Source organism: Podarcis bocagei, assembly GCF_964188305.1.
Source record: "Podarcis bocagei genome assembly, chromosome: 13".
NCBI lineage: Eukaryota > Metazoa > Chordata > Lepidosauria > Squamata > Lacertidae > Podarcis > Podarcis bocagei.
Window position 1 is genome coordinate 21852492 of NC_138138.1, and position 25049 is coordinate 21877540.

The window sequence follows — 25049 nt, forward strand, 5'->3', positions numbered from 1 at the left end:
TCCCCACAATTCTTCCGGAGAAGCGCATAACGTCAGAAGGGACATTATCTTCCCAGGAATCCAGAGGCCCAATAATTGAAAATGTATACTTTAAAGTGCTTTATAATCTGGTGCTGGGATGATTTAGATGCATCTTCTGCCTCTCGGGAGTAGCAGTTAGCTTACGAATAAATATTACCCTTTTCCAAGCAAGGCAGTAATACGTCCAAGGAGCTGTGTGGTTAGGCAGGCAACCTCTAGGGTGGAGCAGAGGTAAAGTCTGCAACAGAGCTGAGTTAATTCTTTCGGGAGAAGAGCAGGTGCTTTAAAGCTTAGTTATATATTGGCTTGCTGCCTTTTTCGGAGCGCAGCAGCTTGTCAGGCCAGGGTCTCACTCTTAGAACTCCATGACCTCCAACATGCCATTGATCAAAATCGGGGGGCTCGTTTTTCCGGTCCCGAACTCTCGTGGGGGCCAGCTGATTGGCATAAAAGTTTGAGATAAAAAAAACCCTCTAGCATCTTTGGGTTCAGTAAAGATAAAGGTAAAGGGACCCCTGACCATTAGGTCCAGTTGCGGACGACTCTGGGGTTGTGGTGCTCATCTTGCTTTATCGGCTGAGGGAGCCAGCGTACAGCTTCCAGGTCATGTGGCCAGCATGACTAAGCCGCTTCTGGCAAACCAGAGCAGCGCACGGAAACACCGTTTACCTTCCCATCAGAGTGGTACCTATTTATCTACTTGCGCTTTGACGTGATTTCAAACTGCTAGGTTGGCAGGAGCAGGGACCGAGCAACGGGAGCTCACCCCGTTGTGGGGGTTCGAACCGCCGACCTTCTGATCAGCACGCCCTAGGCTCTGTGGTTTAACCCACAGAGCCACCCGCTTCCCTCTTGGGTTCAGTACACGGGTGCAAACCAGCTGATTTGTGCCGGAGCGCTGGACCAAAAAAGCAGGACATCCCAGGATCCAGTCAGAAGTCAGGATGGGTGTTTTGGGCTCGGGGAGGACAGGACTAAGAGTTACTTAAGTATTTCTTTATCCGGCAGCTTGCTAAGAGGAATCTCACGGCACAGCAAAGTCCCTCCACACACTAACAATTTGGGAAATGGCTACAGTAAGCACTGTATCCAGCTAGGCAGCTGGGAAACAGAAATTTCAGGTGGGATGGAATTAGCTAATAATTGGCCTTGTGTTGAAACTGAGTGTTCATCCAGGCTTCCTTTTACCCTGTCGTTTGCAGGCACAGATCTGCATTTTAAAGCTATGTGTCTGACAGGTTTGTTTTTTTCTTCCGGCTCTTTCCACGGGAAAAGCTGTGCTCTACCACTAAACCAGTGCGAATGGCAATCTGCGGGAAATCTGACTGCCATTTGCTCCAATTCAGTGGCAAAATGTGGGTTTTCCTGGGGAAAGCACCAGGATTCTTTTACAAAACCGCTCAAGTACAGAACTTTAAAACCTGGAAATGTGCACGAAAGGAAGTCTGGACGAGCCCTGACAGCCAATTGATTTCTCAAGCTACATTATTCCTTGCTAACTGTATGCCCCATTATACACATTGATCTGATTCAGTAGTAGTCCTGAAAAAGGAGCAGCCAGCATGCTGTTGAGGCTAGATAAACATGGAGTAGTGGTAATGGCAGACCTGTTCCTCTTTGGTCAATAAAAGCAGGGGCACTAGGCTACAGTCCCTGCCCAGGATCAGCTCCTCTGTTGGAGCTCTCCAGTGCTTCCTTTCTAAGTTTATGCCTGCTTGGAAGTCATATCGTTTGACCCTGGCGTTCTGCTCCTAAGCTCAGGTGTGTTGATACAGAAAGGTGTTTTATCCTGAGTCTGACAGTATAGTCTAATGCAGTCATCCCCAAGTCAGTGCCCTCTAGATATTTGGACTACAACAGCCACCAGCCCCTGACAGCACAGCTAATGGTCAGGGGAGCTGGGAGTTGTAGTCCAGCTACATCAAGGGTAGGCTAGTCTACTCTGTCAAAAGCTTTCTCAAGGTTTCAGGCAGGGGTTTCTTCCAGCACTGTTGCTTAAGGAAGAATCCTTCTAACTGGATGTACTAGGGGTTGAACCATAGAACTTCTGCAGGCAAAGTGTGTGCTCTACCACTGACCCATGACTTCTCTTCAAAACATACAGCCTACAAAACACAGATGGATGGTCAACTTGACCATGCTTGATCAACTAAGGACCAGCGAGGTAAGGGGTCATTTTGTGCCCAGGGTGGTCCTGAAGCAGGTTTTTCAGGCTTCTCCACCAAGGTGTGTGGGGTGTGGAGACTGGACCAGGCTGCTGTTGCTCAGCAATGAGGGAGTGAACACTCTGCACATGCTCAGCACCAACTCTGTTCTCTGTCCTTTATTTGTTTTGATACCTTTTTTGTTAATTCTATCTTGACTCCTATGAAATGATCCTGTTTGCCATCTTGGATCTCTTTATGAGAAAAGGCCAATGAGATCAAGGGTGGGTAGGCTACTGTCCTCCAGATCCTGTTGGACTACAGCTAGGGGCTGGAGAGGAATTCAGTTCAGTCCACATTAAAAGGCAAACCTGCTTGGTTTGCACTCTCCAAAACAATGGGCAAACCAAGACACATCCATCTTTCAAAACGCACACTTTTTCCGAATTTTGCAATCTAACCGAGTAATAGCCACAAAAATGCAGATATTGAGGGGAAGGAAATGTGCATCAAAAGGCATATAAGTGAAAATAACATACAGACATGCGTTGTTATTGTTTTAAGGAAAGACAGCTGTGCAAACATGTGTCTATTAGGCAAAATTGCACACAAGCTTGTATTTTATCAGAAATTTGCCTTAAAATGCTGAAGAATTTTCACAAGGACTTAAGTGGGGGTGGGGGGTCACAAACTGACATGGAAATGTGGGGAGCTGGATTTATGACTGGAAAAGATGAGAAACTGCAAGAAACCAGAACTGGTGGATTCACCCATCCCTAAGCACAACTCCCATCATCCCTGACCATTGGCCACAATGGCTGGGGCCGATGGGATCTGGAGTACAACAACAATTGGATGGCACCAGGTTCTCTCTCTCTCAGATCAGGGGGAGAGAGAGAGAGAGATCTCCACCTGTCAAATAATAATAAAAATTAAAGGATTGCCTCAATGCTTTCCAGGGCTGGACTCTCACATTGAAAATAGGTTCCAGTGCTCCCCGCTGGCAGAAATTAAGTCCTGGAAGTGCAACAGGCTGTGTAAATAAAGGAAGGTCTTCTTAAGCAAGGAAGGTAAAAAGTGAGTAAGCATTGCCTCTTCAGTCTCTCTCTCTCTCTCTCTCTCTCTCTCTCTCTCACACACACACACACACACACACACACAAAATCCACTTCTCAACAGTGTGTAAAAAAATGTAACATCCATTTCACCACCAGTTTTTTTGGGGGGAGCAGGATTGCATCCTGCCCCACACTTCAGCTTTGGGTTTTCCCTAAGAGTCCAGGACCTCCCTTCCCCACAGATCATCACTCTCGGGGGAGGACACATGTTCTGCATTAGGCCCATCCAAATGTGCTTGCTATTAACACGACTCCTGTTGACAAAGCCGTAGGTATTAACCCCATAAAGCATTCTGACAGGTGGAACAAAATGAGGAGAGAGAGGGGAGAGACACCTTCGCCAAGCTTTTAATTGCTTTCTAAGTCGGGCTCATGTTTGGACCAGTGGGGTTTCCTCCTCCTCCTTTGCAAAGAAATACAATGAACTGAGAAGAGAAACCTTTCATTCTACACTTCGAGGTGGTTATATGGAGGGGGGGTTAGGCCAACAGGGCTGGCCCAAAATATTTTGCCGCCTGAGGCAGAAAAGCAAGTGGTGCCCCTGCCATCCTGCTACCTCTATATCGTGGTATAAAATGTATCCGAGGCCAGTCAAGCTATTGTGGCACCTGAGGCAGAAAACCCCCCACAAAGCAGCTTTCCCCACCCGGGCAGTAAAAAATACAATAATCTAAGTGTGAGCTCACACAGAGGAGCCCCAACCTGACTCTGTTTCCTCAAAGAGGAACCTGGTTGATTTAAAGTGCTATTGACTTCCAATAAGGTAATCATGTTTAAGAGTAGGATCTTTTCACTCCCTAACTAGTTAGTTAGTTAGTTAGTTAGTTAGTTAGTTAGTTAATTTCCTGGATTTTCTATACGGCTCAATTGTAAAACAACAACGACCCTCAACACACTTTACAAAATGAATAAAACAATTAAATGATTGGGGGTTTAAAATAAAAAAGACAAGATTTTTTTTTAAAAAAAAATGGGAAATGTTTATAATGTATATACAAAATTATTTCAAACAGGTCAAAACATTAGCAGGTTTCTAAACACACTTGTAATGTAACAGAAAGTACAGATAACTTAGGAAGATGAAAAATTGGAGAAATATTGATATGCAGTTGAAAACAGAATTAAGAGGACCCATGGATGGGATGGAGGGAGGGGAGAGTCAGGAGATTCAGAGCAATCTTGATATGTGGATTTTGTATGATCTTTTGATGTATGTTTGTTTTCTTCTTTCTTTTCTTTCTTTTGGAAAATCAAATAATAATTTTACTAATATATTATTAATATATTAATTAACATCAATAATTATATAAATAATATATAATTAACAATGATGATTTTAATAATAACAATAAAAAAATCAGGTTTAAAACGATTTAAAAATATTAATAACTATAAACTGAAAACCCAATTAAAACACATGTCAACACCCTCCATGTCTGGTTGACCTAAACAAAAATGTTTTCAGCAGGTGCCAAAAAGGGTATAGCGAAGGGACTTGCCTGGTGTCAAGTGGCAGGGAGTTCCCAAGTGCAGATGCCACCATACTAAATTATTGATTTCTTACTCACGCAGGATGAGTATTAGGTGGCAGCTGTAACAGTGCCAGCTCCGTAGATTAAAGTGGTCAAGTGGGCATATTTGAGGCAAGGCGATCTTGCAGGTTAAATGGTCCCAAGCTGCTACAGGCCTTAGATGCTAATGGCCACACCTTGAACTTGATCTGATTGTTTTCAGTGCCAGAACTCCGTCTTGAAAGCTGTGAATGTCAACATGCTTCTCAGCCCACCCCTAAGTACCCACAGGCAGGGCCAACACATGAATGGGGGAAGAGGGAGCAGTCACTGGGTTTTAGACTTCAAGCTTGGTCCTTCTCATTTCAGAAATGAAGGTTGCAATGATAAACACACTTTGCTGGGTGGGAGTGAATCTCACAAACTCAGTGGGACTTGCTTCTGAGTAAGCATGTGGTAACTCTATGGGAGGTGTGGGTGGGAATTGTTATTTTGTTGGTTTTGTTTTAATTATTGATTTGTGCTTTTACCTGGTTGTTTTTTTTTATCTTGTGAACCACCTGGAGATCTTGTGATGAAGGGGCGGTATAAGAATCTAACATATAAATAAAAATAAAGTAAACTGTATACATAACTCACCGTCTCATGCACGCACAGGTTTGTATCTAGCAAAGTTATACTCAGAGGGAACCCAATGAAATTAATGGACCTAAGTTATTCCCCTCCATTATCTGCAATGGGTCTACTCTGAGAAGGGCTAAGATTTAGCTGCAACTCACACCCTCCCTGTTCGGAATTTACATTTAAATGTCAAAACCCAAATCTGCTCCTGTGACTGCACTGCCAGCTATCTGTCAGAGAAAATAATAATAATAACAATTATTATTATTATTATTATTATTATTATTATTATTATTATTATTAGTACCCCGCCCATCTGGCTGGGTTTCCCCAGCCACTCTGGGCGGCTTCCACAAAGACCAAAAATACACTAAGATGTCACACATAAAAAACTTCCCTAAACAGGGCTGCCTTCAGATGTCTTCTGAATGTCAGGTAGTTGTTTATCTCTTTGACATCTGATGGGAGGGTGTCCCAGAGGGCGGGCGCCACTACTGAGAAGGCCCTCTGCCTGCTTCCCTGTAGCTTTGCTTCTCGCAATGAGGGAACCGCCAGAAGGCCCTCGGCACTGGACCTCAGTGTCCGGGCAGAACGATGGGGGTGGAGACGCTCCTTCAGGTATACTGGACCGAGGCCATTTAGGGCTTTAAAGGTCAGCATCAACACTTTGAATTGTGCTCGGAAACGTACTGGGAGCCAATGTAGGTCTTTCAAGACCGGTGTTATGTGGTCTCGGGGCCGCCCCCAGTCACCAGTATAGCTGCCGCATTCTGGATTAGTTGTAGTTTCTGGGTCACCTTCAAAGGTAGCCCCACGTAGAGCGCATTGCAGTAGTCCAAGGGGGAGCTAACCAGAGCATGCACCACTCTGGCGAGACAGTCCGCAGGCAGGCAGGGTCTCAGCCTGCATACCACATAGGCAAATTTCCCCTATGAATGTTGCAGGTTAACTTCTAAATATTTCACTTTCCACCCGACGATCGAAGCAGGCCCAGGTGCCTTTCAGCCTGTCTGAGATTATATGTGTGGACAGAGAGGTAGACAGATGAAAGGGCGAGAGGAAGGGACATTTGTAGAAGGAACTGGGATGTGCACCTCCTTTGAACGGAAAATAAAAGGGAGTTGGGGAATGGAAAGGCTAGGCTGCAGTTTAAAACAAAAATGTCTACATGAAGACTCCTGTATAAGCACTTTAGTAATCCACAGCAGAGTGCATTCCTCCCCCAGAGTTTTAATGCGCACGGCAATAATACTTGGCATGTGTATATATACTTAACAGAGTGCTAAAAGCACTTTGCAGACATTACCTGATGTAATGTGCTTTCAACGCTTGCTTACATAATTTTCTGCAATGGTACGACAACCCTGTAGTGTGGGCCAGCCTGATCACACAGCCATATCGCAGATGGGGAGCTGAAACTGAGAGGGAATTGATGAAGGCTGCTAGGTGGATCTTTGACAGAGACGAGACTCAAGTAGCAGACCACCTGATCCTTAGGTCAGGGAGCCTTCAGTCACAGCTACTCAGAAGTAAGCCTGGCCAAGTTCAATGGAAGCTACACCCAGGGGAGGAATGCATAACCAGGGTTAGGCTGGGGTGTGGGGGGCAAATGCCTCCCTTTCCGACCCCTGAGACCGGGAGTAGGCAACCTAAAGCCTGGGGGCAGGATCTGGCCCAATCGCCTTCGCAATCCGGCCTGCGGACGGTCCGGGAATCAGCGTGTTTTTACATTAGAATGTGTCCTTTTATTTAAAATGCATCTCTGGCTTATTTGTGGGGCATAGGAATTCGTTCATTTTTTCCTTCAAAATATAGTCTGGCCCACCACATGGTCTGAGGGACGGTGGACCAGCCCATGGCTGAAAAAGGTTGCTGACCCCTGCCTGAGACTCTTGCCATTGCACCCCTCTCTTCATCCCTGTTCCACATCTGCTTTTGCCTGGCTGGAAGTGCAGTAAGATGGAAGACAGAGTCATGTGTGTGTGTTTGCGCATGTGTACACCTCTGACTCAACTGTTGCCTACTGTACGGGGCTCCAAATCACATCTGCTGCCCCACCCACCTTTTGCCTCTGGCCCTGCCCACACCTGGGCACAGGAGGTCTTTGCGAGGTTGCTCAGTATTCAGTGTGGTCCTTGGGTTAAAACGAGTTTCCATCCACTTGCCACAGCATGCAGAATTGCAGCCTAAACCCCCTCTTAACATGACTTACAGTCAAACCTCAGCTGTCGAACGTAATCCGTTCTGGAAGCCCGTTCGGCTTCTGAAACGTTCGACAACCAAGGCGTGGCTTCCGATTGGTTGCAAGAGCTTCCTGCACTCAAGCAGAAGCCGCGTCGGATGTTTGGCTTCTGAAAAACATTCGAAAATCAGAGCATTTACTTCCGGGTCTTCGGCGTTCGGGAGCTGATCGTTAAAAAACGGAACCGTTCAGGAGCCGAGGTTTGACTGTATTTCTGAACAAATATGCTCTACGGTACACCAGCTCTTGCAGCTTCGAGGCAATTGGAAATATTTTTGAACATAAATGAAGGGGCATCACAAAACAATTGAGAGCAGAGGAGGAAGGGCTGTGTCTCCCGATGACTAATCATACTGCAAGAAGCCGTTCCATAGGGACGCCTTACATAAATCCCACCCAGCAATTGTAATATCCAGGCAAGTGCTGTTTCGGGGGAAGGAAGCCATCTTTGTAGGGGCACAAGGAGTTGGGCTTTGAATGCTCAGGTAAGGTGTTGGAACTGCAGTCTTTAGGCTGCAAGGAAGAAATAAGCCAGAGTTAGAGAACCCAGGAGGTTCCTTTCATACATGTTGGTAGGACTCTATGTAGCCAAAATGTGCACACAGAGCAAGATGTGCAACTTGGAGGCTAAATACACAGTCACTGCAAATTCCCATCATCACAGTTGCACCTTTTTGGATGCCACCATGCAGATATTATTTTTATTTATTTCATTTCCACCCAAAAAAACTGAAACTCAAAGTGACTTTTTAAAAAGTTGCACAAAGTTGCCTGTTCACAAGCCACAAATATTTTCTTGCGGTCCGATAAACCTCAGCACAATAAATCCCTCCTTCCCTTCCTCTGTTTGGCCTGTGATGTGAACTATTTAACATGGAAATCAAGCCCCACCTCTTCCATGGAGTCGCCATGAGGCCTTGGATAAATCACCACCTCCCAGCTTCCCTTTTCCCATCTGTAAAATGGGCAGACGTAGCAGCCTCCATCGCTGAGCAGCACCGGGAATGAATAATTTGTACGGCAAATTATTCAACGTGGCCGGCGGGGAGAAGGGCTTTGATTTTATCTCCCTACATAGGAAGTTGAGGGTGTTTCTGGGGCCCTAACTAACTCCTTGTCAATTGAGTCATCTCTTTATTTTCTTTCCCCTGCCACTTCAGTGAGATATGACAACCGACCGTGATTTCCTGCCCCCTTTCAAGATCTCTAAAATAGGGGGTGGGGAAGTGTACATAACTTAGGTTTAGTTTTTTCCTGGACGTGCGATTTCTGACCTACTTGAGCAACAAAAATTCACAAGGACGGTTGGAAAAGATCGCCTGCAGAGCTGGAGCACATTCCCCAGTTTGACTGCATTTCTCAGGCTCGGGATAAAGATTTAGGGTGTTTGTCCTATTTGGGAAACACTGCTACTGCATTTCTGTGTTGTGGCCATGTGTCCCTCCTTTACAAAGGGCACTCCTCTCTTTGCAAGAGTCCAGTTGAAAGGTCAAGAACAACGGTGGGCCCATGATATCGGACACAATATATACATGAATGAGCGGGAAAGGCTGTGGAAGGAGGATATTAGATTCACTGCTTGTTACAATCTCAGAGAAAATGTAATGAAGATACCTGGGTACCTAAGCCCAGCCAAATTGGCAAAAAAATGTATAAAAACAGTTCAGAGGTTTGTTGGAGGTGTAAAAATGGGGTAGGTACATTTATGCACATGTGGTGGGGATTCTAAGAGAATTTTGGAACACCATATATAAAGAACTTAAAAAGATATTCAAATTCTCATTCATCCAAAAACCTGAGGCCTTCCTATTAAGAATAATGTCCATGGAAATTAAGAAAAATCATAGACCTCTATTCATGTACACAACCACAGCAGCTAGGATTTTGATAGCAAAGAACTGGAAAAGCAATAACATCCCCACAAAAATTGACTGGCAAGCAAAAATGATAGAATATTTACCACTCGCAAAGATTACAGGGAGATTAAGAGGAAAGTCGATACAGAAATTTAATAAAGAGTGGATAATGTTTAAAGAATATCTTTAAAACTATTGTGATATTGGTAACTCCTTGCAGATCTAGAATGAATCTTGAAACATAAAGACAGTGTACAATAGAAGATTCTTGATAAGAAATGGGGGAACAAAAAAACAATAATGAACTGTGTACAGGATAACAAAACAGTACAATGAGAAGAATCGGAAGTTAGTGTCTAAGGCACGGGTGTCAAACACAAGGCCCACGGGCCGAATCTGGCCCACCAGACCTCGTCATGTGGCCAGTGTAGCTGCCGCCGGCCGCCGGCCTTCACCTTTTATTCTCGCTTTTTTTTTTTACACAAGAAAGCCGCCTCTTCAGCGCATGCGCGGCAGCCTACAAGCCAGAGAACGTCTGCCCTCTAGCGGCGCCGGCCGTTCTACACAGGAAACCTCCACTTGTTACAGATACAACCGGCCCTTTGAGGGTGACCAAACTGCTGATGCGGCCCCCGATGAATTTGAGTTTGACACCCCTGGTCTCAGGTGTGTTTAAGTTGTAATGGATGGAATGAGTGTTGTTTGCATTGTATGTACTGTCTAGGTTTTATGTAAAGTAATGTTAATTGATGTACAGTGGTACCTCGGGTTACAGACGCTTCAGGTTACAGACGCTTCAGGTTACAGACTCCGATAACCCAGAAATAATACCTCGGGTTAAGAACTTTGCTTCAGGATGAGAACAGAAATCGTGCAGCGGCAGCGGGAGGCCCCATTAGTGGTACCTCAGGTTAAGAACAGTTTCAGGTTAAGAACGGACCTCCAGAGCAAATTAAGTTCTTAACCTGAGGTGCCACTGTATAATAAAGGTTATTTTGAAAATTTATAAAAAGAAAAGAAAAGTCAAGAACAACAGGGGTCCTGAAGCAGACTGAGGAGGCAAGCTGACAGGTCACTCAGGCTTTCTTCACTATGTTGAGATGCATTTATTTAAACGACGGTAATAATAGAGACACTGTATCAGAGAATCATAGGGTTGGAAGGGGCCCAAGAATCATCTACTCCAACCCCCTTCAATGCAGGAATATGCAGCTGTCCCATGTGGGGATCGAACCTGCAACCTTGGCGTTATCAGCACCATGGTCCAAATATCCATCTGTGCATAGCTGGTGAAGTGTAGAGGTTAGAGCAGGGGTCAGCAACCTTTTTCAGCAAGGGGCCAGTCCACCGTCCCTCAGACCATGTGGTGGGCCGGACTATATGGGGGGGGGGTGAACGAATTCCTTTGCCCCACAATTAACCCAGAGATGCATTTTAAATAAAAGGACACATTCTACTCATGGGGGACGCGGGTGGTGCTGTGGGTTAAAGCCTAGGACTTGCTGATCAGAAGGTCGGCGGTTCGAATCCCCGCAACGGGGTGAGCTCCCATTCCTCAGTCCCCGCTTTTGCATTTCGAAAGCACCTCAAAGTGCAAGTAGATAAATAGGTACCGCTCTGGCGGGAAGGTAAAAGGCATTTCCGTGCGCTGCTCTGGTTCGCCAGAAGCGGCTTAGTCATGCTGGCCACATGACCCGGAGCTGTACGCCGGCTCCCTCGGCCAATAAAGCAAGATGAGCGCCGCAACCCCAGAGTCGGTCACGACTGGACCTAATGGTCAGGGGTCCCTTTACCTTTACCTATACTCATGAAAAAACACACTGATTCCCGGACCATCCACAGGCCAGATTAAGAAGGCAATTGGGCCGGATCCGGCCCCTAGGCCTTAGGTTGCCTACCCCTGGGTTAGAGAGTTGGACTAGGACCTGGTAGACCAGCGTTCAAATCCCCACTCTACCACAAAGCTCACTGGGTGACCTTGGGCCAGTTACTGTCTCTCAGCCTGATCTACCTCATAGGGTAGGGAGGTGATGAGGAGGAGGAGGATATGTTGCCCGTCTGACTGGGCAGCTTCCAACAAAATATTAAAACACACAAAAAACAAGGAAGGGGGATAGCTACGCATGCTGCCTTCAGCTCACCTGAGGAAAGATGGGGTATTAATGAAATAAAATGAAAATGCGAATATCATGCAAATCTGTTTCCTTGCGTGCTCAGGGGAATACTTAAGTTATACTTCTGTGGCTTTTAGCACTCTGGCTAATGAGTCACACTTCTCTTTCTCTGCCTCCACTGGGTCTCATCCTACTAATCACTTCGTCTGCCTTGCACCGCAGGCCCTGTGAATTATACATCCAGCACCCTCTCAGCCCTGTGCTTCAGATGAAGGGAAGTTTTTGCCTGTGACAGCGCTGGCCACAATACATCAATTAGCCTCGGAGGTGCCATAAATTAAACCAGAGGTGTCAGGGGACGCCAGGAGCTGTGTCTGTTGCGGCCTCGGTGTTGTCAAACAAAGCTCGTCCTTCGTGGTCCAAAACTGAGAGAAGATGGAGCACAGCCTAGCAAGCAGATAGGCAGACTCACCTTGCATATCGGGGACACTGTCGTACAGTGGATAGAGTTTTTAAACTGCTTTTCCTTTTTAAAAAGGCAGTGCATAAATTGCCGATACCATATAACCAGTCCTGAAAGACCTACATTGGCTCCCAGTATGTTTCTGAGCACAATTCAAAGTGTTGCTGCTGACCTTTAAAGCCCTAAACGGCCTCGGTCCAGTATACCTGAAGAAGCATCTCCACCCCCATCGTTCAGCCCGGACACTGAGGTCCAGCTCCGAGGGCCTTCTGGCAGTTCCCTCACTGTGAGAAGTGAGGTTACAGGGAACCAAGCAGAGGGCCTTCTTGGTGGTGGCACTCGCCCTGTGGAATACCCTCCCATCAGATGTCAAGGAAATAAACAACTGACTTTCCAAAGATTTGGAAACAAAAGACTTTCCTAACGTTAGGCATTCCTGCTAAGGGGAACTTTGAGGCAGAAGAAAAGAAGAGTTTGGATTTGATATCCTGTTTTATCACTACCCGAAGGAGTCTCAAAGCGGCTAACATTCTCCTTTCCCTTCCTCCTTCACAACAAACACTCTGTGAGGTGAGTGAGGCTGAGAAACTTCAAAGAAGTGTGACTGGCCCAAGGTCACCCAGCAGCTGCATGTGGAGGAGCGGGGAAGCGAACCCGGTTCACCAGATTACGAGTCTACCGCTCTTAACCACTACACCACACTGGCACCAGTCTAGAACTGTAGAGTTGGAAGGGATATCTTGAGGGTCTTCAACCCCCTGCAGTTCAGGAACCTCAACTAAAACATCCATGACAGATGGCCATCCAGCCTCTATTCACCACCTTCCAAGGAAGGAGAGTCCACCACCTTCGGCTTGGTGTGGGTCCCAAAGCTATTTCCCCAAACCACGCCCACTTGCCCCACACCTGATGTCATATGTGATGTCAGCAGTGGAGCAGCCAATCCTTGCAGAAAGCAGCTTTGCCCAGCCCTATGATTGGTGCTAACCAAGCACTGGGCACACAGCTGGCAATGAGAGGGACTTTGACAGGTGGGCGGGATGACCCACCTTTCAATCATCCAGCATCACAATGACATTGGGTGATAGACAAGTGGGCAGGACCATGCACCAGTCAAAGTTGGCCCTCACCGATAAGGTCGGATAACAATCTTGCCCACTGCACCATAAATACTCTCCATCCTCCCCCCCCCAAACTTACACCTCTCCCATCTGGTGCTGGAGCACACCTCTCATTCAACATTTCTTAAAACACCAACAATAGGGGTGTTCACACATTAGATTCAACAAGTGTACAATCCATGTACACCTGTATACCTGGGTTGATATCTGCATGTAACGCACAGCAAATGGGCACCCTGCTTACCTGTGTACACAATAGCTAAGCTGTACTAATAAACAAGTGTACCCTCTTTCACACAAACACTTGAACACTTGTACATGGGCAGAGGCAGCTTGTGTTCAGCAAAATAATAATAATAATAATAATAATAATAATAATAATAATAATAATAATAATAATAATAAAAAATTTATTCATATCCTGCCCTCCCCAGCCAAAGCTGGGCTCAGAGCGGCTAACAAGTAAAAATAGCACAGTGTACATAAAATCACACAGTCAATTAATTAAAATCCATTCTAAAATCAATTCAGAGTCAAATTAATGGCAACCATTGGGCTAGAGTTCTATGAGGATTACAGAAGGAGAGAGGGGGTCAGACTGTGCCTTGGCCAAAGGCCTGGTGGAACAGCGCCGTCTTGCAGGCCCTGCAGAAAGATGTCAAGTCCCTCAGGGCCCTAGTCTTTTGTGACAGAGCGTTCCACCAGATCGGGGCCACGGCTGAAAAAGCCCTGGCTCTGGTCGAGGCCAGCCTAACCTTCCTGCGGCCCAGGATTTCCAAGATGTTTTTATTTGAAGACTATAAGGTCCTCCGTGGGACATACCAGGAGAGGCGGTCCTGTAGGTATGAGGGTCCTAGGCTAATAGGGCTTTAAAGGTTAAAACCAGCACCTTAAACCTGATCCTGTACTCCACCTGGAGCCAGTGCAGTTGGTATAGCACCGGACGAATGTGATCCCATGGTGAGGACCCCGTAAGGAGTCTCGCCATGGCATTCTGCACCTGCTGGAGTTTCTGGGTCAGTCTCAAGGGCAGTCCCACGTAGAGTGAGTTACAATAATCAAGCCTGGAGGTGACCGTCACATGGATCATAGTGGCTAGGTGAGGGCAAGAGAGGTAGGAAGCCAACTACTTAGCTTGGCAGAGATGAAAAATGCCGCCTTTGTTATGGCTACAACCTGCGCCTCCACAGAAAGTGAGGTGTCGAAGATTACACCCAAATTATTAACAGACGGCGATATTATTATTATTATTGTTAATAATAATAATAACAACACCCATGCTCCTCCTCCTCTTCTTCTTCTTCTTTTCTCCATGCCTGCTCCATGGAACCTGGTCTGAAGTACTTCCCTACCCCCCAAATCCTTGTTCCTTTCTTAGAAAAAGTAGGGTCATTTGAGCTGTCTCGCCTTTAATTTGGCGACCGTTGCAAACAGGACCTGTGCCTTGAAGCAGGCTCAGACTATTTCAGTTGGTTAGAGCGTGGCGCTGATAACGCCAAGGTTGCAGGTTTGATCCCTGGATGGGACAGCTGCATATTCCTGCCTTGCAGGCGGTTGATGACCCTCCGGTCTACAATTTTGTGATTCTATGATTTCTATTTCTCCTCCTCATCTGCTCTCCAGGGTCTCACTCCAGGGTCTTTCCCATGAGCTGCTAGATGACCCTTTTCCACTGGAGATGCCTAGGCTGGGACTCAGCCTTGGGACTGTCTATGGGAAACTGCATGTGGCCTGCCATTGGACTGTGGCTCCTCCCACAGAGTCAGGGAGCTGCCAAATTAGTGTGTGGGAGAGGTTGTCATTAGCATGCAATTCCTTTCTCCTTCCCCCGTCCCCCCACAATCCCTGCTAAGCTGTCACAAGGCACCTCCAGACTGCTACGATGCAAACCCACCATGCATGCAGGGATATTTAGATTTGCACGGAGTGGACAAAAGCCGTCTGCCACCCTAGCACAACGAACCCATTTTTAAAAAATGAAAAATGGTTTTTTTGTGGTTAGGAAGCCAGAAGGCTCTGGGAAAAGTGGGGGTGGGGGTGGGACAAAAGATGCAAAGGAAGGTTTACTCTGCAAGCAGATCAGGATGGATGCTCAGTAAGACCAGACATAGACTAACCTCTACGAGAGAGGGAGGAGAAACTCCATGCAGCACACGTTTCAAGTTCTGCAGTTTCAAGAAATCTGCAGTTTCTGAAACAATACGAGAATGGGGGCGGCGCCATCCTTCAAAATCTGCACAGATCTGAATTTTGCAGTGAAGTTCTGCAACCAAACAGTATTTCCCAAAATGCATATATGACATAAAAGTGTGCATAAGGATGGAGACGTAGTGAAAACAACATACCCAAAAAATGCATTTATTAGGAGGAATTGCACGCAAAAATGTGTATATTCGTCAAACCTGCTTTTTAAAAATGTGTTTATTGGGAGAGATTCACAATAAAACGCTGGTGTTTTTTCATCAGGATTTCTTTAATAATAATAATAAATAGCCACAAATTACTGCAAAATGCAGAGGAGCGAATTTAAGATTGGAAAAGTAAGAAACCGAGAGAGAAGAAATGGTGAGGTCTCGCCATCCCTAATCTCTGCATAAGCCTTGTGCAAAGACCCCAGTATGGATTCTCAGTGAAACAGGGTAGTCTTGAGGAGCTCATAAGACACCATCCTCTGCAAGCCTCTTCTTTACTTTTTCATGAACAGCCTTGTGGGGGAAGCATTCTGTGTAGCTCTAAAGTTTGCCCATCTTTTTTGGGGGGGGGGAGAACCCTAAACTAAACACATGATCCAATAACAGCCACCCTTTCATTTCCCCTCTGATTTTCTCTTCTTCTTCTTCTTCTTCTTCTTCTTCTTCTTCTTCTTCTTCTTCTTCTTCTTCTTCTTCACATATCATCCCTAGCCCCCTCTGGCATGAGGGCGGATCTGGAAAGGCATGTTAGGCTTCACCGACACCCCTTCCTCCGCCTCCTAAATTAAGCAAAGCTTACTTGCGAACAAACATGTTGTGCAACTTCCTTTCTTTTTTAATTGCATTTATTTTAAGCGCTGGGATCGTTCTCCCTGGCTTTTGCAGCCTTTTAAGCTGCAGAAGGTGTGTCTCTCAACGCTCACAGCGAACTTCCCTCTGCCTATTCCTACTTCTAGGGGAACGGGACGGCATCTCGGAGACCCAGCACTGAAAGAAACGGATTGTACTCAGCTGTCCACAGCCAGAGGCTGCCTGGGGGAAAGACGAGGAGAAGCTGTGCAGACGATGCTTAACTCGTTTTTTAAAAACATCCCAGAGATTCCAGGGTTTAAGCAAAACAGGAAACTCGCAAACTCTCTGCCTTTGTAACTGTCATGCCTGGGACCTCACCCATAATACCTTCAGAGCGCCACCTCTCTCTCCTCCCTCAGTTCCCCCCTCCAGGGATAATAAATCCAGACTCCTTTCCCACAATGCTCATGCACCAAATCTGTACCCCAAGGCTCAAAAGTGCGTGTCGACTGCATTTCTGCATCTATGGTCCTTCCTAGACAAGCCTGCCAAGGTTACAGGTTCGACCCCCATATAGGGCAGCTGCATATTGGTCCCTTCCAAGCTTACAATTCTATGAGTCTACTCCTGCCTCTTCCATGCCTCCCCGCCCTCTGATCTCCTTCCACAGGTCTGTAAGCTCTTTGGGGCAGAAATCTACTTCTTTTCCCTTTTTCGCTGTGCAGTGCCTGTGCATTGACATCTCAGCAGTGTTTTATTCCTTCCTGCCTGCCTTCTAATCATCTTCCTTCGAAGTTCTTCCTGTTTAGGCCAGGATGAGATTACCGTAAATCAGGCATTGGCAAATTCGGCCCTCCGGATGTTTTGGGACTACAACTCCCATCATCCCTGACCACTGGTCCTGTTAGCTAGGGATGATGGGAGTTGTAGTCCCAAAACATCTGGAGGGCCGAGTTTGCCTATGCCCGGATTAAGTGCTGGCATGTATAAAGCTCCCGTTTCTTTTCACATGCTCAGAGGCACTCTGGGGTGTATTATCTCCTCAACTGCCTCATTCTTGTTCATTTTGCTAATTTCACCTGCTTGGCATAATTTCTTGCATTTGTGTTTTGTGCAAAAATGGCAACTGCTGGTGTTTTGATTTACTTTGGTGATATTCCTTGCTGGCGTTTCAGTTTAGTTTGGGGATTCTAATCGCAGTGGCGTAGCGTGGGTTGTCAGCACCCGGGGCAAGGCAAGTAATTTGCGCCCCCTAACCCGTGGATTTGCGCCCCCTAACCCGTGGATTTGCGCCCCCTAACCCTAACCCCCAGATGTTGCGCCCGGTGCGGCTGCCCCCCCCCTGCACCCCCACGCTACGCCACTGTCTAATCGTCTGTATATGTTTGTGTTTTATACACAAACTGCAAAGGTCAGGGGGTTGGTGCACATCGATTTCTATTCCAGGGCAAAAGAAGTGGGGGAGCACTGATTAAAAATGGGTTGCAGAGCTGGTTCCTGTTTCAAGTTAATCCAGTGGGTGCAGTGTCAAGAAAAATGCTATACTAGGATGCCCCCATGGTCGCTGTTTCAGCCTCTGCAGTGGTGCCAAGCCTCCTAATTTACGTCTTACAGTCCCGCCATCAGCCTCTCCCAGTCAGCCACCAACCTTAAATGTCCATCACCCCCAAAGTTCAACATGCCAAACCCACGCTCCCTAAGATATTAGTCTTTTACTGCACTAGCCCTCCACTGTCTCCTTTTCTGCTAAGGGCTAATGCAATTCAACCCTAGACATTATTATTATTAACTGTTTCCTGTCCAGAAATGAGCCAGGCAATAAAGCAAAGATTCGCCTCCGAGCGTATGCAGGGCTCCTTCTTCACTGAAGAACCCGAACTCCACCTTGCATACTCAAAGAGTTACGGGCACAGATTTGAGGTTTGTGGAAAACACGGACCTTGAGATCCAAAAGCCACGTCTGTTCAGCTTCCCTCCGCCCCATTTTGCAAGCTAAACACTATACGATTTGAGAGGGTTGGAGCTCAGGGGTAGAACTTCAGCTCTGCATGCAGAAAATTGGATCCCTGGCATCTCCAGATATAGGTGGGAATGTCCCCTGTCAGAACCCCTGGGGAGCTGCTGCCAGCCAGTGTCGACAGTACTAAGCTAGACGGTCCAATGGGTCTGACTGGGGATAAGGCAGGCAGCTCCCTAAGTCCCTATTGCAACCAAACCCTCTCAACCAGCGAGCCTCTCCCTCCGTCTGGCTACCCATCCTGAATCTCCCCTCTGCAAAATAATGCTAATTTTGAAATCCGCCCCTCTTCCTTCTGTGATCTCTCTCCCTCCTCTCTCTCACGCCAGCTCCCTGTCGTTTGGCACATCCACACTAAGCGAAGGGCTGCCGGCAGAAATGACCACTCGAAGCTTAAAAGCCGATGCGTTTTCTAATCAATGTATGTGATTTGGCTTTGAGGGGACCTCGGTAACTTAGCTGCCTTGCCTACAGGCTAACACTGGTGCGACGCGGGAGATCCGGGAATAGGATCACTATCCCATAGCTTAAAAAAATAAAAAAGTAATATCAGGGAATGTTGGTGAATGGGCTTGGGAGTGGAAGTTGTCATTTTCCCCGTGGAGTAAAGAATAGCAGGTATCCTGCAACTCCCACCGTGTTGAGCCTCGTGGGGCAAACAGCAGCTGGAGGGTGAGTGAGAGAATCATAGTACAGTGGTACCTCGGGTTACATACGCTTCAGGTTACATATGCTGCAGGTTACAGACTCCACTAACCCAGAAATAGTACCTCGGGTTAAGAACTTTGCTTCAGGATGAGAACAGAAATCGGCGGCAGCGGGAGGCCCCATTAGCTAAAGTGGTGCTTCAGGTTAAGGACAGATCTCCGGAACGAGTTAAGTACTTAACCCGAGGTACCACTGTATTTTAGAGATGGGTTGGGGACCTCAGAGGTCATCGAGCCCAACCCAATGTAGGGATCGTGCTTGGCAGACAGACACCCAGCCTGTGCAGAACTACACCCCAAACCGAAGGAGAGCGATTCAGGGAAACAGGACGGCGGTGGTCCCAGTGTAAAATCAACCTCAGGGCTACGGTTATTATTAATGTGTTACGAGAGGCGAATATCCTTGCGCAAGGCTTTATCTCTCAGCCTTCCCTATCTGATAAGGTTGTTGCGAGACTGAAATGACCCTGGCAGCTCTTTGGAGGGAGGGTGGGTAAGGATTTGTTATCCCCCTTGCAGTTTTGGTCCAGAGCACCTTTGTGCTTCCGGACAAAGGATGCCCATCTTTGATCGCACACAATCATCATCATCACCACCGAGGTTTGAGGTTACAGAGGGGTCTCCAGAGGCAGGAAAAGCGCAGCGAGATGCTTACATTTGTCGCTATGATTTCTTGGAAGCACTTTCGAGCACGCAGACGTGCTTCCTCGTTTTATCACCCCAACTGGAATCTAGTCAGAGCTCCTTAGACGTCTCATAAAAGGCGGAACCGTGCCTCAAACTCTTCCTCTCCCCCCCCCTCTCTCTTCCTCAGCACATCCTCGGCGCCGCTCTTTTTCGTTTCCCTGCCGCGCCCCCTGCGCGCACAAAACCATTTCACACGTTCCGCAGAGAACAATATAAAACAAGATCTATCATTCCGGACACTGCAATTGATAGATCGCATCCTCGCCGCCGCCGCCCCCCTTTTGAAACGTCAAAATAGGACTTTTTAAATCCTCTTCTTCTGCCCCCCCCCCCACTCCCGCGACTCTCATAGTCGCCCCAAATGTTCTCCTCCAGCAGGCAAATCTCTGCTTGGGGTGTGGGGGGTTTCCAACAAACCGACGTGGGGTGTGGTTAGGGTGGGGCCAGGGAGCCCGGCGCTGCCCTACCCTGCGTATCCACCCGGATCCTCTGCACGCGTCTACGCAGAGAAAGCAACTCTCCCTGACTTCACAGCGCGATCCTCGCCGCGCCTCCTCTGGAACTCCGTGGGCGCCAGACACCCGGGATCGAAACATTACTCGCGAGGAAGTGCGCAGAGGACAGCAGCCCGCTATCGGTTTGGGCGCGCGCAAAAGTTCCTTCCCAGCTGATTAGCAACCCCCCTAGGGACCGAACCGATGGGTGGGCGCCTCCCAGCAGATCCACCCCCCCAAAAAAGAGAAACTTAAACCCCAGTGGCTAGGGGTGCCAACTTTAATTAAACATTGGGGGGGGGGAATAATTGATCACATGACATAGTACACACACATGTGTACTAGTATATAGATGGCAGTATCAATCAACTGTCGGGGAGCCTGGCCCCATCAAATATTTTTTTTGGGGGGGGGCGAAGGGACCTTGGTCCTAAGGAGTTGGCTCCTATGCCGGAGACAGAGCACCCTGGTGTCCAGCGGACCCGAAGGAGAACCGCTACCACCCGCCCCATCCCATCTCCGCACCCCAGACTGGACACACACACACACACACACACACACAAAAAAGCACCCATGGGTGGCAGATCCGATCGACGCCCCCGTCTCAATACTCGCTACGATCCGTGCGCACTGTCACTTGCGATCTTCTCCCCATCTCTGCCCTCTAAAGATGGGAGTGAGTCGCCGAGCCTCTTCCACACCCCACCCCACCCCTGGGTTGATCCACAGGGCGAACCCACTCACCCCGGAAAGCAGCAGCAGCGATCCCAGCAGGAGCGCCAGCCTCTTCGCCTTCTTCTCCATGACCGTCAGAGCTGGAGGAAAGCGGAGCGCAGCGGGAGCCAGGCGGGAGGCTTATTCCACATCCCCTTCCCGGTACTCCTCGGGCGGATCGCGCGCGCGCGCGCGTCTCAGGTCGAGAGAAGGAGCGCGATGCAGATACCGCGGCGGCGGCGGCCCCTGTAGGAAGCGAGCGACTGAGCTGCAGCCCGGGCAGCACCTGCTTTCTGTAACTGGGAAGCTCCGCCCCGCTTCCCCCTCATTACTATTAAAACGAGCGGCGCGCTCAGCCCACTGGCTGGGTGGCTTTGGGGGGAAAAGGCGCACGCACGACGGTGGCACAAGGCGCCGCCCGCTTTCAGGCTCCCAGCAAGAGCTGAACTGACAGGGGAGAAGATGAATTGGTTTCATTGCATTCCCGATTTCATTCCTTCATTTTATAGAGTTGGCTTTGATTTCTTCCGAAGGTGAGGAAAGATTCGCATCGGGCACGCCCTGGCAGCTTTCCCAAAGTTCCTTTGGAAGAGTGGAAGTCAGAGGGTTGCATTGGCAGCCACCTGGTACAGTGGAGAAGGGGGACTTGGGGGGTGAATGTGCCCCCCCCGCTACTGCAATACCCTCTACGTGGGGCTACCTTTGAAGGTGATTCGAAAACTACAACTAATCCAGAATGCAGCTGCCAGACTGGTGACTGGGAGCAGCCGCCAAGACCATATAACACCGATCCTGAAAGACCTACATTGGCTCCCAGTACGTTTCCAACCACAATTCAAAGTGTTGGTGCTGACCTTTAACGCCCTAAGTATACCTGAAGGAGTGTCTCCACCCCCATCGTTCAGCCCAGAACCTATACCCAGCTCCGAGGGCCTTCTGACAGTTCCCTCCATGCGAGAAGTGAACTTACAGGGAACCAGACAAAGGGCCTTCTTGGTGGTGGCGCCTGCCCTGTGGAACGCCCACCCATCTGATGTCAAGGAAATAAGCAATTATCTGACTTTCCAAAGACATCTGAAGATGGCCCTGTATCAGGAAGTTTTTAATGTTTGATGTTTTGTTATGTTTTTATATGTGTTGCAAACCCACCCCCGAGTGGCTTTGGCAACCCTGCCAGATTGGCAGAGTATAAATAATAATATTATTTAAAATATGATTATTATCTGGCCCTTAGATTCTTGTCCATCTGCAATCACTCCTTAGCAACTTCCCCTCTCCCCAGGTCACACCCCTCGCTAGTTCTGCTTCGCACCCTCCTCAAGTGTTTTTGGGGATGTGTCTTTGAACTCTGCCCCTGCTTTGCTGGATGGAGGATAGAGTGTGGGGCATGTGAGTGTGCATGAAACGGGCTTATTGTGTACAAGAAGAGCCTGCTGGATCAGGTCAGTGGTGTACCTAGTTGAGCTTCCTGTTCTCACAGTGGCCAACCAAATTCCTGCGGGAACCTGCAAGCGGGACCTGAGGACCAGAGCACTCTCCCCTCCTGTCAGGGACCAGGCTGAGGAGGAATGGTGGGAGCCTCCCCCTCCCCTTCCCCCTTCCCTGAATCTTCCCAGGAACAGGAGGACAGTATAGATTTGGAACAATGGTTTGCAGAGGGACATAGTTCAGAAGGCAGAAGCTGGGAAATACTGGATGGGGAACAGCTAGGAGAAGACACAGTGGAAGAGAGAGGGTTTACAGATTCACAGTCCTTGGACAGCATTCCTCCAGCACTCTCCCCAAGTCGAGAAGAGCTCAGAAAGTCTCAGAACAAAAAGCGTAGAGGCTACAAGTTCATATTACAAGACGTAGGAGTGGCATAGATTAACAGGGACGGAGGGGTGTAGCCCTTAATTGGGAGCACCGCCATTCTAGGTAGATGGGTTCTTTTGTCTCTCACTGTAATTATTAAAGAATCTAACTGGTAAGATGTTCCTTTTGTTTGATCTCTTCTTATTTACTGCCGTGGGTGGTGCTGTGGTCTAAACCACAGAGCCTAGGGCTTGCCAATCAGAAGGTCGGCGGTTCGAATCCCCGCTATGGGGTGAGCTCCCATTGTTCGGTCCCCGCTCCTGCCAACCTAGCAGTTCAAAAGCACGTCAAAGTGCAAGTAGATAAATAGGTACCGCTCCGGCGGGAAGGTAAATGCCATTTCCATTCACTGCTCTGGGTCGCCAGAAGTGGCTTAGTCATGCTGGGCTGTACGCCGGCTCCCTCGGCCAATAAAGCGAGATGAGTGCCGAACCCCAGAGTTGTCCGCGGCTGGACCTAATGGTCAGGGGTCCCTGAACCTTTTCCAGCTCTGCAATATCCGTTTTGACACGAGCCCGCCAGAAGTGTACACAGTATTCCAAATGCAGTCACAACATAGATTTGTACAACAGCATAATGAGATCTGCAGTTGTATTTTCAGTTCCTTCCCTAATAATCCCTAGCATGGAATTTGCCCGTTTCACACCAGCCACACACTGGGTTGACATCTTCATTGCACTGCCCACTATGACCTCGAGATCTCATGGTAAGGCACCACCAGTTCACCCCAAGCAGATATGTGAAAATAATATTATTATTTTTTGTGCTAGCACACACCACTTCCTACTTGCTTACATTCAGTTGCTTTTTCCATGTCACCACCCGTTCACTTAGTCTGCTGAGGGTTTTTTAGAGTTCTTCATCATCTCTGCTTGCTTTATCAACCCCAAATCATTTAGTATCACCAGCAAACTTGGTCACCACTCCCCTTTGCATCTATATCGTTTACGGTCTAGTTAAATAGTGCAGGTCCCAATATCAGCTCTTGAGGGACTCATTTTCTACATCTCTCCATTTGGAGAAATGCCTTTTTATTCCTGATTTCTGCTACTTAATCAACTCTTGATCCATGGTAGGATCTCTCCTCTTATTCCATGACTGCTAAGCTTATTTACCTTGTCAAAGTCCAAGTATACTATGTCAACTGGATCATCTTTAGCTACATGCTTGTTGACATTCTCAAATGACTACCGTACATACTCGAGTATAAGCCAACCTGAATATAAGCTGAGGCACCTAATTTTAGCACAAAAACTGGGAAAACTTATTGACTCGAGTATAAGCCGGTTCACCACATCAGAAACCTGGTGGTGGTGGCGGCAGCGGTGGAGGAAGAACAAACAGCCCAAAAGCGCAGTGTCTCTCCTGTGCCTGCCCTTGCGAGAGGCGGGTGGCGGTGGGACCAGCAGCAAGAAAGGGCTCCTTTCAGGTCGCTTGTCCCTCCACCGCCGCCACCCGCCTCACTCAAGTATAAGCCGAGGGGGGCTTTTTCCACATAAAAAATGTGCTGAAAAAGTTGGCTTATACTTGAGTATATACGGTAACCAGTTGGTGAGACAGGGCCTGCCTTTGCAGAAGCCATGCTGCCTGGCTCTTCTTGGTTATTTTAACAATACTTTCCCCCAGTTCTCCTGGGAGAGAGGTTGATTTCCAGGGTTGCCCCTGGATCCCTTTTTTAAAAAAATGGTGTTTCATTGGCAACTTTCCATGCACTTTCGGGTGGATGCCCACTAGACCCAATCAATGTGTGTGTGTGTGTTTTATTATTTTTCTGTTAGACCTAGAACTTCATCTCTTGTCACCAGATCCTGCCTCAGATCCTCAGACTCTCCTCCTGCAAAAGTTAGTTCAGGCCCCAGGATCTGCCCTGCTCCCACCCACCACTGAAGGTCGCTCAGAAGCCAATATGAAAAGTTCCTCAACCCTGTTTCAAAGAAAAGAAGAAGGGGAGGGAAGGCAGGGTGAGAAACTGACCAGGTGAGCATTGCATTCACCAAGGGGGCAATAAATCGGAGCGTTGGAAGCGTGACCTCGGAGGTCATTCTGCCTGCACTCACATGAGCTATTGGTTTCTGTTCCAACCATGCCCTAGTCCTGGAGCATCTCATAACGGAGCCAGCCCTCCCAGGAGATGGCATGAAGTGGCCGCTTCAGGTGGCAAATTTGGGGTTCCATTAAACCTGTTGCAACTGAAGAAAGACAATCAGATCATCAAAGGCTCCAAGGTGTCAGGCGTCAGAGGATCCAACCCCCTATGGTAGGTTGCCATGAAACAATAAGACAAGGGAAGTTCTTACCACCAATGTTGTTTATTCAATATTCACAGAGAGAGGCTTAGTAATGCAGCTTCTTGGAGTAATGGTGTTGCTCCAAGTGAAACC

At 47.8% G+C, this 25049-nt stretch overlaps 1 protein-coding gene across 1 annotated transcript in view; it reads right to left on the reverse strand.

Annotated features, from left to right (window-relative positions):
- The window catches only part of NGFR (nerve growth factor receptor), a 62795-nt gene extending 41715 nt beyond the window's left edge, over positions 1-21080 (reverse strand). The window contains exon 1 of the mRNA XM_081166626.1: positions 20845-21080. Coding sequence (XP_081022752.1) covers positions 20845-20904 — 60 coding nt within the window. The 5' untranslated portion in view covers positions 20905-21080. The remainder of the gene's footprint in view (positions 1-20844) is intronic.
- Positions 21081-25049: the final 3969 nt, after the last annotated feature.